A 15,803-nucleotide genomic window follows, 5' to 3' on the forward strand; every position below is an offset into this window, starting at 1 on the left:
TTTCTGTCTTTCTTTCTTTCTTTTTTATTAAGTAAGAGGTGGGGAGACAGAGAGACAGACTACCCCAAACACCCCAAGCAAGATCCACCTGGCAAGCCCACTAGGAGGCGATGCTCAGCCATCTTGGGCCGCTGCTCCATAAGGAGCTATTTCAGCACCTGAGGTAAGACCATGGAGCCATTCTCAGTTCCTCAGGGCCAAACTGCTCAAACCATCTGAGTCATGGGTGCAGGATGGGAAGAGAGAGAAAAGCAAGAGAGGGAGGGGTGGAGAAGCAGATGGTCACTTCTCCTGTGTGCCCTGACTGGGAATCAAACCCAGGACTCCCACAAGCTGGGCCAACACTGTACTGCTGAGTCAACCCACAAGGGCTCCCCTTGATTTATTTTCTATTTTGGTGAGGACATCTCCAGAAGTTTCCTAAGAAAGGTTCCTTAAGACAAATTTTAAAAACTTTTCATTTGTGAAAATGTTTCTAATTTACTTTTATTAATAGTTCGGTCAACTACAGAATTCTGGTTGATCTATATTCATCTTTAGAGTTCTGTGGCATAATAGATTATCTTCCAGCTTTCCAAGTCACGGCTGAGATGTTTGATGCTATCCATATCCCACAGCCTTTGAATGTGTCTTCTATTTTTCCCAGCAATTATTTGAATCACCACCTCGCTGTTGCTATTATGAAATTTAAAGTAATTGGCCTGAATCTGTCCTGGTTTTGTTGGTGGTGGCGGTTTTCACTCATCATGCTGGGTACTCAGTGTGAAGTCTGAGCTGGAATTTAATTTCCATCGATTCAGAAAAATGTCAGCTTGGCTATCCACTCAGAATAAACAGAAGTCAAATAGCTATAGAATTTTCCTCTAGGCTTTCTCCAGAAAGGGTCCTCTGATCAACTACCTTAGGAGGGTAATCCTGGTAGAGGTGTGCAGAGAATTTGCATCAGAAAATACACAGACACTTCCAAGAGGGAGATTAAAAACAAATCATGAAATAAATGTTCTCCCAAATTCGGGCAGTATGTATAGGGTGTAAGAAATGAAATAATGCTTCCTATAAATTGTTTTTCTGTCATAAATTTTTAGTTCTCTACTGTGACTTCAAAGTAGACAAGCCTAAACCTCACTGCCTCTTCAAAGTTGCAGTTCAAATTTGCAGTAGCTTGCTTTGTATTGTTGTTTTCCTGCAACCATCTCATCCTATTTACTTTAATGACTTTAATGACATGACCTAGACTCCAGGCTCAAATTCTCAGGATCATCTTTAGTTTCTCTTCTGTATTGCCTTACTCTTTCCCCCAGTTTAAATAATTGGAACCTCTAAGTCTATTTCATTTCACTTGCACCAACATCCAGCTAAATTTCAAGCATTATAGATACTGTCATGCAAATTTCCTATTCTTCTTATCAAATACTTATTCTTATTGTCAGCCAGTGAAGACACATCTTACTACTCTAAATTACTGTTACAGGCTCATAAACAACATTGTTCTATGTGTTCCCCTACCTACCACCAACCCTTACCATGTAATGCTGTCTGTTCCTTTTTTCCCCCACAAATCACAATTAAGTTAGGTCAATTTTATGATCAAAATCCTCCAATGGCAACATACACTTTGCTTAGTAAACCTGAAATTTCATCCAGTGTTCAAAGTTCAATTTCATACCCAACTGCCTCTGAAATTCTTTTAAGTGTTTGCTTTTCTGTACCCTAATCTTATGGCACTAATCTTTCTGCAGTTATTTTATCCCTGAAGAAGACTACAAACCCTTACAGATAAGAACAATGTCTAAACCTCTGCTATATAACTCATGACCACTTCTTGCATATAAGTTTAATAAACATTTAATGATTTTTCAAACTAGAGATTTGTGTTTGCATTGGTTTATCTACCTTCCATCTAAATCAGGATTTATTACAGGCTTATTAATAATTGAGAGAGGATAATGTGCCATTTGAAGACCCAATTGTGGCTCTAATGCTTTGCAGTCCTAAAAAGATCCCAAAGTGATCTCCAGATGCTGGTGTTGGGGAGGGAGAGGCTGGATGCTAAAACACAACTTCCTAGAGCAGTTCTTCTCAGGATTTAACAAGCACTCAAATCAGCGGGGAGGCTTGTTAAGCTATGATTCCTATTTAGAAGTTTAGGAGGGAGCCTGAGATTCTGTATGTCTAACAAGTCCTCAGATTATGCTGATGCTACTGGTCCTTGAACCACAGTTTTAACAGAAAAGCTAAAAGAACACCGTGGCCCAGTGCACTAAAGAGCTGGACTCCTTCCTTTTTCACATGAGAATATCTCTTAAACTTTTAAATGATGACATGTAGTAATTTATGTAACATGACTAAATTATTATTATTATGATTTTTTACAATTCTACATTGTTCCAATCTGTATATCTCTAATTTATGTAACTTAAGTTATAACTAACTTCATTGCTTTAAATAAGAAATGACCTGCTTAGTTTAAAACCATAAAATATATACTTTCATCCTGTTTTCTCATACAAAAAAGTACCATTAAATGTAATATGTATTAATCTAGAAGGAAGATACAACTATAACAAGTTATGATTTATTATTGACTTTCAAGTAAATTTCCTATTATCCATGGCAGCAAGAATTCTACCCATGATGCCTAAATATAATTATATTTTTAAAGACCTTAAGTTTTCTTCATATCTTACTTTAATTAATTCAATAATATATGTATACTCTTCTTTGAAGCCTGCCATAACATCCATTTCATGCCTAATAATATCCAAGGAGCCTTCCACCTTCCTTATATTATTTAATTAGAACTCAAGGAGAAGCAGGATTATCATTCATTTCCAAATAGAAAACCTAGACTTGGAGCAAATAATCATTCTAATGCAGCATGAACAGTACATGACAGAGAAAGAGCTAAAAAATAGATAATAGTTTATCCATGTCTTCTAACTCTAATACCTATTAACCATGACAGCTATAATTTATATTTTCAGATTTAGCATTACTTAGGAAAACAAGATTCTTTTTCAAAACAACTCTACATTTATGGACTATACTCACAGACATGTTCAAACCTTTGCTTCCTCCACTTAACCATTCCACTGGGATTACTAAAATATTTATCTTATGTTCTCTACTGTGTCTTGCACTCTGTGGCTTCAGTCGAAAAACCCCTTAATGAGTATCTTTATAAGTAAAAAACACTTTAGTTCTAATTTATGCCTCTTTTGAATTAATAGAATTGAATCAACATGTTTAATAGACACCTACAAAAATGCAAAATGAATATTAGTAGTTCTTAAGAAACAAAGAGCCATTTGTCAAATTTTCTGTTAAGAAAGATCCCAGAAAATTCATTTTTAAAATGTCCATAATTTTATATTTTACAGATGTAGTGAAAGAAACTTGTTGTAAAAATTCTTTAATAAGACCTAAGGTATTAGAGCCAAATTTTAGGTAAGAGAAGTCATAAAACAAACAGTTGCATATAAAATTTTTCATCGCCTCAATAATTTATAAAATAATAAACTAACTAACTACACATAAGATCTGTTCAAAAAAAACTTTTTTAACTGAAAAATAGCTGACTGGGTTTAATTGCCCAAAAATGCCTTTACTTAAGCCAGTGGTTCTGAAAGTGTGCAACAGGACACACTGGTGCACTCTAGAAGATTTCCAGGTGTACCCTGTGGTATTCCAGAGAAATATGTGCCTGTTGGGGACCAAAAACCAACAGGGTTTTTGGAGTTTATATTTTTGGGAGACAGAAATGTGAGGAATTGGCTGTAAACTGACAGTCTGCCCAACCCCCCACCTCACTAGCCTGATTAGGTTGCAAAAGGCTGTTAAATTGTGGTACAGAATTGTTTACACTACCCCCCATGTTCCCTGGGAAAGACTGGAGGCAAGTTTCTTCTATCAGTTGTTTGGTGTAAAGTTAAGACGATATGTATGAATTAAAAACTTAACACATTTGTGCTGGGACCTGCCGAATTTACTAAATATTACTAAGAATATATCTATATATAAAAAAGATAACTTTTTTAATCTTTTTTTATTTTTAACCCCTCTTTTTTATGAATTCTAAAAAACATAACTCAATAAATGTAACATAAATATGTTTTTTAATGTCAGAATAGATTTAATTTTGTCATATTTATTTTGTTTAATTACCATAAAAGCATGCTTGGACTTTATATTTTTTCTTTAATATTTGACTTAATTATTATAACATATTTCTCAGAAATTTGTATATAGTGCAGCTACAATTACTTGCAGGATTTTAAATGCGCCCCGACTTCAAAAAGTTTGAGAACCACTCACTTAAGCTATGGCCCTTCTAAAGTCCCTTTCACTTTTATGTATAACCAAACACACAATCAAAGTGTTTCATGACACAGGTGTCGTTGATCCCACCAGGAGGACATCACTGACCACTGTAGACTTCAATGATTTTTAGTGCATCTTCTTAAATGCAGAAACACTTTTTGTAATGATATTTGTATGGCAATATGATAACATGTATTACCTCATATTATTGTGTAACTTCTACCAGTTTGTGAACCTCTACAGATTAATAATGTTTAGAACAGTGTTCCACATACACTGAAACAGATATTAATTATTATTATATAATAGGGTAGAAGACAAGCAAGTTGTAGTACAAACACTACTGAATTGAAAAGTAGCAGACTTAGATCAGTTTTTTAATTATTCACTTATATGACCATTGGGTTATTATTTAACCTTTCTGGAGTTTTATTTCCAAATCCTTATATATCAATTTTTAAAGCATATATATTATTTATTACCTTTATTACTATATCAAAGTGAACACATTTCTCCTTGAATACATTTTGAATCTGTTTACCTTCTCTTTCCATCTAGACAATTGACACTGATGATGAAACAGATAATAGTTTATTATACAAAATAACACTTTTATTAACTTTTGTTCTAAAAGTAGCCTGTTTTTAGAGAAAAAATAGTTTCATTAATATTTTATTCAATAGTGTATGGATTATCCCACATCTCTTCTGATCTTTCCCATTAGAGTCCTAGATCTTTCCAATTAGCATATAAATATGCTGTTATTTAGCACATGATAAAACAAGTCTCTTGATCACATTGTTCTTCCAGTTACTACTGTTCAAGTCTTCTTTATAGGAAGAGTCCTTGAAATAATTAATTCTAATTGTCTCTAGCTCCTTAGCCTACAACTTAGCCTATAAGAATCCATTCTAATTGTCCTATGGTTCCCACATTCAGATATTGCTCTCATCAACAACAATGAACTCTTGATGTTAAATCTATTATTATTTTTAATTATTATCATTTTTTATGTATATATATTTTTTGTATTTTTCTGAAGTGAGAAGTGAGGAGGCAGAGAGGACAGACTTCCTCGTGCATCCAACTGAGACCCACCCAGCAATTCCACCAGGGGGCGATGCTCTGCCCATCTTGGGGGTTGCTCAGCTGCAACCAGAGCCAGTCTAGCACTTGAGGTGGAGGCCATGGAGACATCAACAGCGCCTGGCCCAACTTTGCTCCAATGGAGCCTTGGCTGCAGGAGGGGAAGAGAGAGAAAAAAAGCAGAAGGGGAAGAGTGGAGAAGCAAATGGGTGCTTCTCCTGTGTGCCCTGGATAAGAATGGAACCTGGGACTTACACACACTGGGCTGATGCTCTACCACTGAGACTGCCAGCCAGGGCTTCAATGTTAAATCTCACGTTAATTTTTATTTCTCATCTTTTATAACAATTAGCTGAACATGACATTGCTGATAATCCCTTTTGCTTTACTTCCTTTCTTTAAGTTCCTCTATTCTACAACTCCTGATTTTTCTCCTACACACCTGGATATTTCTTTTTAGTTCACTTTGATACTCATTCCTCCTTTCTCTAATTTCCTGATTTAGTAATCCAGGACTCTAGCTTCCTAATTCTTTTAAAATCCTTTTATCATGACACAGTCTCAGAGATTTATTTTTTTTAAAGATTTTATTTATTGATTTTAAAGAGAGGAGAGACACAGAGAGAAAAGAGTTGGGGGGGGGGCAATGGGAAGCATCAACTCATAGTAGTTGCTTCTCATATGTGCCTTGGCCAGGCAAGTCTGGGTTTTGAATCAATGACCTCAGCATTGCACATCAACAGTTTACCCACTGCACCACCACAGGTCAAGCGGAATCTCAGGGACTTAAAAATGTCTATCAGTTAACTGCCAAATTCATATCTCCAGCTGACATCTCCCATAAACTCCATAAGGTATATATACTTGGATGCCTTCTTGACATCTCACATAGAAATCTAATAGCCTCCTCTAACAAATATGTCTACTTGACCTCCCAAACCAAATTCTCTCACAATCTTTGCCATCTCAATTAATAGTAACTTAAGTTTTAAACCAAAAACAAACAAACAAGACACCTATAGAGTCAGATTTTATAACTTTATATCTTATTTTATATTCAATCTATCAACAAATACTGTTACCTCTCCCTTCATATCCTTTTTTTCTTTCTCCACTGCAACCAGTCTGGTTCATAGACCAAATTATTACAGTAGCCTCAAACTTGATTCCCTATATATCTGAATTCTTCCTTTCAGTGTATTCACAACACAGAAACCAGAGTGATTCTACAATGACAGTCAGATCATGTCACATGTGTGCTAGAACATCTATAGTGGATTCTCATAACATGCAGATGAAAAGGCAATGTTTTAACAACAGCAGCAGTGGAAGCACTAATCTTCTTCCTTCTGTTAACTCTAAATAATCTTCTTTCAGCCATTGCACTGCTGTTTAGCCATACTGTCTTTTAGGATCATTGGACATGCCAGATACTTTTTTTTACCTCAGGATCTTTGCACCTGCTATTCCTTTTGCCCCACTCCCAATTCACTTCTCAATTCTCAATACATGACTTGCAACTGTTCTTTAAATATTTATGAGAACAACACTCTCTTAGTGATCTCTTCCCTGACTACTACACCTCACTACTCTTTGGCTAACATTCCTGATTCATTCATTTTTCTCCATAGCACTTATCATCTTGTATCTTGCCATATGGTGTACTTATTATGGTCTGCCTTTTCATATCCGAATATAGGCTGCATGATGACAGGGAATTTTGCCTCTTCTGTTTGCTGATATATCCCCTTGTTGACAGAATAAGGCCAGAAACATAGTGAACATTCAGAAAGTATTGTTATGAACTGCTGACAGTACTATATCAAATACACAATAAAACTACCCTAGAACTCTTAAACCTATGGAATCCTAACTGCACAGCCTCCATTTAGAGAAGATACGTCTGGGAAAACAAGTGTGTCCATTCAAATATGGCACATCCACCAAAATTAAACCTTCAATGACTTGTTTATAGAAAAAACACATAAAATAAAAATTCTTACTATAAGATTGATAGTGTTTCTTCAGTAAGTACTTTAGCAGAACATTTTCACAGCAAGCTATCTACTTTCCCCACTATTTTGGAAAAAAAAATACCCAGACTACATGTATGAACTAAAGAATGATTTTATGATTCATTTTAACCAACTCTGGGGACTACCAACTACTCAAAAAAACTAATCAAGGTTAACAGTGACCTGTTTAACTGTAAGAGCTTGTCAACAACTAGAAGACCACAAGGTTAAAATCCTGCAAAGTACCTTTAATAAATTTACAATTCCTGTGTGTTACCTGGATGAGGAAAACTGACTCAAGTAGAAAATGCTTTGGGAGTAAACAGAAGCAATTTTAATAACGTTGTAGACACCCAAGAGGAAGCTATATTTTTCAAACTTATTTACAGAGAGAAACCTTTGGTTTAGGACCAAGCATTAACATCTAGCATGATAATGATATTTCACAGAAATAATAAGAAAACTGCAGCACAAAAAGTAAACGTCCACTTAACTAGTAACAGCAAGTTAAGACTAGAAGTTTGGCCTCAGAACCTGTTTCCTTCCACCATTACACTGAATTGAGATAATCAAGCTAATGTTAGATTAGTTCAATCAAAAGAGTTAAGATGAGTCAAATAGCCATGAACCTCTACTTAAGATACATCCCACATTTCATTGGTAAACAAAGTAATTGTTCAAATAAAATAAATATATGGACGTATCCACTCATTTCTCGGAAAATTGCAACAATACAAATAACCATTCTATACACTACATTAATGTTTAGTTATACAATAACAGATAAAAATTTTAAAGGTGCTATAAGTCTTTCTTTTCTAGGAAAGTAAGTTTTAAGGGGCAAAAAAATAACTAGTGCTATTTGTAGTTATTGAAAAGAACACACTGCCAAAGAAGTAATGGTGAAACCTTGTGGGTTTTTTTTCTTTATATTTGTGTTCCTGAATATATAATGTTTCTGTCAAGGACACAAGATGGCTAGAGCATGGGCTTTGAACTAGAGAGATGAACACACACAGGTTAGTTCTGCCATTTAATGGCTTCTTGCTTTGGGCCTATGCCTTAAGCTCTGAGCCACAGGTTTCTGATCTATAAAATGGGTATAAAAACAATTGGTTTTTTATAGTGACATAAAACATCAACATGATACAGTCTAAGGAGGTTTCTGGACCCACTCACACTCTTGCTTCATATTCTTCATAACCCTTCCCACTATTTTAAATATTATTCATTTATTTACTTGTTCATTGTCTATATCCCTATCTGGAAAAGAAATTCAAAGAGGAGAGTGACTTATCTCTGACTTAAAACAGTGCCAGGCACAGTGTTGGCTCAATACATATTTGTATTAGAATGGGTGGATATATGGTAACTATTAGGTAGGTTAGTTTCCTTCTGATGTCTTATATATGTGGGTTCAGTGTTGACTGGCTGCTGCTTTGCAGGTTTACTGTGATTCTTTGAGATAGCAAAATTTTTATTTTTTTTTATTTTTTTTTACAGAGGCAGAGATAGACAGGGACAGACAGACAGGAACAGAGAGAGATGAGAAGCATCAATCATTAGTTTCTCGTTACGCGCTGCAACCTCCTAGTTGTTCATTGATTGCTTTCTTATATGTGCCCTGACCGAGGGCCTTCAGCAGACTGAGTAACCCCTTGCTGGAGCTAGCAACCCTGGGTCCAAGCCAGTGAGCTTTTTGCTCAAACCAGATGAGCCTGCGCTCCAGTTGGTGACCTCGGGGTCTTGAACCTGGATCCTTCCGCATCCCAGTCCAACGCTCCATCCACTGCGCCACCGCCCGATCAGGCGAGATAGCAAAATTTTTGAGAGAAAAATATTCCAATGGTATTGATACTTAAATTCTCACTATGCCAGGCTCAAAAGGATGTACTTAGAAAACAGACTATACAGTCTCGGAGTGGTGAACACAGAAAACAATATACAGATGATGTGTTATAGAACTGTACACCTGAAACGTATATACTTTTATTAACCAAAATCATTGTAATAAATTCAATAAAAAACTTAAAAGACCATACACACATACACACATACACACCACGTACACACATCCAGAAATATAGAACATCCTGATTCAAGGTTTCTTACTCATTACTGAAGAAACAGATTTAGCATGAATAAATGTACAAAAATTCAAAATATGCAACTAAAGAGAAATCTCTTTATACAACAATGGAACCAAACAAGCTCCTGTGGATTTAAGGGTTCAAAGCTAAGTCTTTATCAAAAAGCATTCTTTGGATAAAATGATTATTACATTCTGTTGGCCTTTAAGAAATCCTTTAAAATAATCTTCCAGCTGTTCAAAAGAGCTAACTCTAGGGACGCTGCCTGGGTCTCTAATCAGTACCTAAGCAAGTGTGTGAGTTAGGGAAAGCAAAACAAAGGTGATTTTGTGCCCATAAAAATTAATTATTTTTGAAAACCAAATTAAAGTTTCATTTTGGCTGATTTTTCTAACCCCACATTTTACAGTGTTTCCGTGCCCAAATACAAACTTTTAGTCTCTCAAAACTGTCTGAGCAATGGGTAGTACTAGCTGATCTCAATTTACTAGTCCGAATAATAAGAGAAAGAAAGAAAGATAGAAATGCCAAGGCAGAGTTGTGATTATTATCTTAGAAGTAGGAATGTGGTATGCAAGCAATTATTCTCACCATAACCCTAAATTAGCAGTATTTTTATGTCATAATTTTGTATATTCAGGAATAGGCCAGTTTTATAAAGCAGTATTGTCAGGACTTGAACTTCTGTCTTTCTCAACTCTCAGATATGCTACAGAAGAGGTGGATATGGAAACGGTGGAAAATTTTTAAAGTTAATAGAAAATGTAGACTTCATAGTGCCGAACTAATGATTCCAAAGAGAAGAAAGATACACATTTTTTAAAGTAGAAAGAGAAGTAAAAATTGTCAGTAATTCTCCTAGCCAAATGACTGTTAGCATACAATCTCGAAATGAATGGTTGGTAGCAACCACAGGGAGCCCATAGTAGTGTGCCTGTCTGTGTGTGTGTGACTATTGGGGTTGAGCTGGGAGGAGATTTCTATAATTCCTACCCTACAGTTAATCATTGCTACTGTTAAGCAGCCTTTGATATGTATATAACCTACATGTAGATAAATACCTAAAAATACATTTCAGAAGTATACTTAATATAAAAATTATCCAAAGAATATTCCAATACTTATACCAGTTCTCATTTTATATAAGCACTAGGTACTGAGAGGTATGAGAATCTATGAGATAAATAAAGCAGGATTTTAAACTCTAATACAGTTGATTCCAAGTCTAAAGACATTTATTAATACAAAAACCGTCTAGGGGAAAACTTATTATTTTTTCTATTTTTTAAGAATTTAACTTGTTATTTTTAAATGATCAGTTTACCATTTGAGTTAAAATTTTACAATCACTTATATGAAAATTTGATTATGAATATCAATTACCACAATGACAATTTACTTTTTTTCCCCATAATTTTATCAAAGAGTGCGAAATCCCACAAATCTGTAAATCTATTTTGTCCATCCAGTGATTTTTTTCTTTATCCTTTTTTCGCCATCTAATGATCTTAAATAGAGCATGTAATCTTCTTCAACTCCATTCAATTTTAACAATTGAAACTTATATAGTTAGTTAAATATCAGCATGATGCTTCTGTAAACTTTAAAGTTCAGTGTGGTAGCAAGTGCCTCTGGGAAGAACTACTTATGTCTAGGGTTTGAGAGATACGATTAGGCACTAAGATCCTCTGCAGCATGGCTTTGACTCAGGAGCTGAACCATGTACTATTTTGAGATCCCGACAAATTTCTCAATTTCTCAGCACCTTAGTATCCTCATAAGTAGGAAAAGAAATGATAATAATTCCCACCTCACAGGGTGGTGGTGAGGATGAAGTGGCATAGTTCATATAGTCCTTATATTAATGCTTTGCTCTAATGAATCCACAGTTGCTGATTATTAGCTATTATTAAAGCTTCTTTGTAAATCTGGTCTCTTTCATTTTTACCTTATGGATGCAATATTCTTGTGTTATTCACTTTATCATAGAATCAGATGTTTCCTCTTTTATTTTCATGTCTTCATTTTCAAGCTTTCTACATATTTTTATTGTTTCAATATTTGCTGTTCTTTTCCCAAGATAATTTTAAATATAGGTAAATGAACACATCTGACATGTGCAATATGAAGGGTTGTGAAAAATCCATATACTTGTGTGATTCACATCCTCATCCAGATAGAAAACATTTCTATAAGCGCAGAAAGTTTACTCTTCTTCCTTTCCAGTCAATCATCCCCTCGACCACAAATTAGTTTTTTATTTCTGTGACAGACAGAGAAAGAGACAGACAGAGGGACAGATAGGGCCAGACAGACAGGAAGGGGGATGAGAAGCATCAATTCTTCATTGCAGCACCTTAGTTATTCATTGAGTGCTTTCTCATATGTACCTTGTTGGGGGGGGGGGGCAGAGCAGACCGAGTAACCCCTTGCTCAAGCCGGAGACCTTGGGTTCAAGCTGGTGAGTTGTGCTCAAACCAGATGAGCCTGTGCTCAAGCCGGTGACCTCAGGGTTTTGAACCTGGGTCTTCTGCATCCCAGTCCGATGCTCTATCCACTGCGCCACTGCCTGGTCAGGCACAAATTAGTTTTTTAACTATAAATTAAGTTTTATATGTTCTAGATTTTCAATAATACTATAAAAATGCAAAAATAATATTTTGCCTTAACTCTTTAATTTATAAATTCCAAATAAATACCAACATATAAAAATGTGTAATGGTTATAATATGCTAATTTCATTTACACTTATATTTGACATCAAATCAGCTTTTATTATTGGTATTTAATTTAAGCTGAAAAAATGTTGTCTTAAAGATCAGAGTATATTAAAACTGCCAGTAAAATTTTTTATCTGCTAAATTCAGAATAGAGGAGTCTGAGTCTGCTACATTCTTCTCATTATTTAAGCTATTAAAGAAGCCAAGAGTATATCACAGAAAACAAAACCAAAAATTAGCCTTTGAGCATGAAGCTTGGCACTCTGTCTTCTCTCTCATATATATGTATATACATATGTGTATTATACAGACATACACACAAGATGATCAAAGTAACTTACATAAACTTTGTTTTATATTAATTTAAATATTAAAAAACAATTAGCTTAGCAGATTTTATTTCTGAAAGTTTTTTTCATCTTTTTACGACTTTCATGCTGCTTTTTTTAAATAATAAAAAATGTCTATACTTGAGATGTGGAAAGTATTCTAGAGTGCTAATTATTTTGAAGATATCTACCTGTTTTTAAAAATATTCCCCTCTAGGAATAAACCAGATAGTAGCAGCTACAGTATATTGTTTTTCTTCTGTTTTTAGAGATTGATTTGTTTTTGTACAAAACTGATTATAACTTGCAGACCAAAATTTCCTAATTTTTCTCATAAGTAGTTGATCATTCAAAATAATGGAATGAAAGTATATGTGCACAGACAGTTTGGGCATCCATCTTCCTCACAATAAAATAAATAACTGGCCTTTGTGTTCTATAATATTTGTATTAACTAACACCAGTACTATAAACATGTCAGTGTAGTCAGCATGCATTTATAAATAGAATAAATACATAATCAGAGAGACCACCTAAAAACATTGACACACTTACCTTTGTAGGTGAGTTTGAGTCGTGGAATATTTTGCTTAGAAGTTCCAGTGACCGGAAGAAACAGCATGGTCATGCTTAGCAATATCAAGGCATGAAAAAGATAAGAAGAGTAGCTTTTGGACTTTGGTTTCTCATCTGTATCAGCATTCATGATGAAAACAATGGTCTCTTTGAAATAGTGGAAACAATCTAAAAACAAGAAGAGAACTATTAATTTAATAGTTTACAGATTTCCCAAAACTTACTACCATAAATTTATGAATGTATTTGGATTCTAAAAAATAACTGCTCCTTCTTCTCCTGGTTTGCTCTTACAAATTGTTGCCAGGGAAATGAATCAGAAATGAGTAATACACTTCAGGTCTGGCTTTCTTCAGTTTTGGAAATGAGTGCATAATTTAAAATCAACAATTTATGTTAACTAGCATCTCTTCTTCTACGAAAGTTTTTTTATGCAAATATAGAAGGAACCAACTCTTTCTGTCCCTAATGAATTCTTTGGTTTGATAAAAACACTGGCGAAAGCTTACTCTATTCCCTTATCATCCCTGAAAGAAAAGATACCCAAACAAAAACAAATAAAAGCTGTCATTGTGAGGGAGTTCTTCTCTTACTTAAAATATATTTTAAAAGTCTATCTAAAGTTGGGAAAATTGGAGATGATCAGGTCAGGGCCACCAGTACAATTTTAGGCCTGGTACAATGCGATCTTAGCTGTACCTTTACTGTTCTACATGGAAAGCACTGAATAGAAAAACAAACTGTAAAGTAGAGTTTATAAGAGGAAGGCAGTGGTTCTTAATGAGCTGCCATCAATATGCCATCTTGGTTGTCTTTCTTAAGATATGAAATAAATTAAACCACACATATTGCAAACTAATCCTAATAATAAAAATTACAAATAACATTCATTTATATGATACTAGGTATTTCATTTCATTTTAAAGAGGAAGGAGAGAGAGACAAAAAAGCATCAATGTGTTGTTCTACTTATTTGTGCCACTAATCCCTTCTCATACATGCCCTGAACAAGACTCCAACTGGTGCCCTGGATGGAGTCCACAACCCTGGGATCGGTGACTCTGGGATCAAGCCAGCCCAGCCAGGTGGCCTCCAGCCGGCGACCTGACTACCTTGGTGCTCCAGGCCAACACTCTATCCACTGAGCCACTGGCCAAGATGACTAGGTCATTTTTTTGAAGTGCTTTACACAAATTAAATGACTTAACGCTGCTAAATTAATTAAAGAAGGAGGCCATTAGATGGAGCACAGTGGCCTATGTAAGCAAACTGAAATCTAAGCCTATGAATGATTCAAAGTCATTGTAAAGCCAGAAGCCAGGGCCAGGGCCACTATCACAGCAGCCTGGCCCATGCAGGTTCGTATTGGATTCGGACAGTCGGTAAAGAAACAGTGGAGCCAAAAACTGGTGGGCCATTTTCTTTAATTCTAGCTTGCACCCAGCGGGCAAGTAAAAACACACACTGGGCTCCAAAACCCACTCACATTCAGTGCTCACAAAGCCACTGACTTATCCGAGTTTCCTAGAATCAAAGGTTTCTAGCTCACCAGCCTTATTCTCCTCAGTTCCCCATCTCCTTCCTTATCCCAGATACAAACTGCACAAACTGGCATCTCACTCAGCACTCCGCCATCTTGGCTGCTTCTCCTGGCCACATGGCCTCTTTCTGCTCTCTGCTCTGCTCCCTCTGCTCTCTCATGCTAATCATCCCAGGAACGAAGAGAGCAAACTCTCGTTCTGCCCCCATTTTATATTGTAGCTTCACAACCTGTAATCCAATATACGAAATAGGGAAGTCTCTAATACAAAGTCACTTCTCTGAGGCATGATTGGATTGTACCACCCCACATCAAAAAGGGTGGGAAAGGCTTAATCCCAAAACCAAGCCCCAGGCTACAGGGATTCTGCCTGCCCAGAGACACACATTAATATCTCCTGGGCAACGGCCTCCATGTGGGCAGCGCCACTTTAACAAAGTGAGCATAATACATTTTATCTGCCCAACAGTCATGAACTGAAAACAATAACAACAACCAATCACAAACAGCCAACTAAGCCTTAAGCTACAGCCAATCAAATAATTTCCTTTCTTTGCTTCCTCATTTTCTCTGTATAATTCTTTCCCCTGACTCCTGATGATGGGACACTCCTAAAATTTTTCAGTTTCATACTGCCCAATTCAAATTGAATTTTTATCAAACTTTAAAAAATACTAATAAGCATTCTTTTACTCCTTATTTATTAATGCCAATGACAGCCAAGAAAGATAGACAAATATCTCACAGAGGAGAAAACTGAGGTACAAATTAAACAGTTCTCTCAAGGTCACCTGGCAAATAAAAGCTGGATTTAAACATTTGTTCTGGACTTTAGCTCGAGTTTGCCTTCTAAACCCTAAGTCTATAAGTGTGTTTCATTATGGCAAAATGAAGTGATCTTCAACTCTTGATGCGGTCCTTCAACTTGTCTTCCTTCTCTGCAGTTACTGCTGCCTTTTAAAGAAATAGCCCACAGAAAAGGTCTTGCCATATCCACTTCCTGGGAGCATTTTAGATAGTCCTTGCTTCTGCTTCAACTTTCTTTTTTTTTTTTTTTTTGTAAGAGAGAAAGAGAAGACAGGGGCAAACAGACAGGAAGAGAGAAAGATGAAGGAAGGGAGAGAGAT

General features: G+C 35.7%; 1 protein-coding gene across 3 annotated transcripts in view; it reads right to left on the minus strand.

Annotated features, from left to right (window-relative positions):
- Positions 1-15,803, minus strand: part of SEMA3D (semaphorin 3D) — a 244,634-nt gene that overhangs the window by 135,024 nt on the left and 93,807 nt on the right. For all 3 annotated transcript variants that reach the window (XM_066353974.1, XM_066353975.1, XM_066353976.1), the window contains one exon: positions 13,116-13,304. In XM_066353974.1, the coding sequence (XP_066210071.1) occupies positions 13,116-13,266 (151 nt within the window). In that variant the 5' untranslated portion in view covers positions 13,267-13,304. The remainder of the gene's footprint in view (positions 1-13,115; positions 13,305-15,803) is intronic.

Source organism: Saccopteryx leptura, chromosome 12, assembly GCF_036850995.1.
Source record: "Saccopteryx leptura isolate mSacLep1 chromosome 12, mSacLep1_pri_phased_curated, whole genome shotgun sequence".
NCBI lineage: Eukaryota > Metazoa > Chordata > Mammalia > Chiroptera > Emballonuridae > Saccopteryx > Saccopteryx leptura.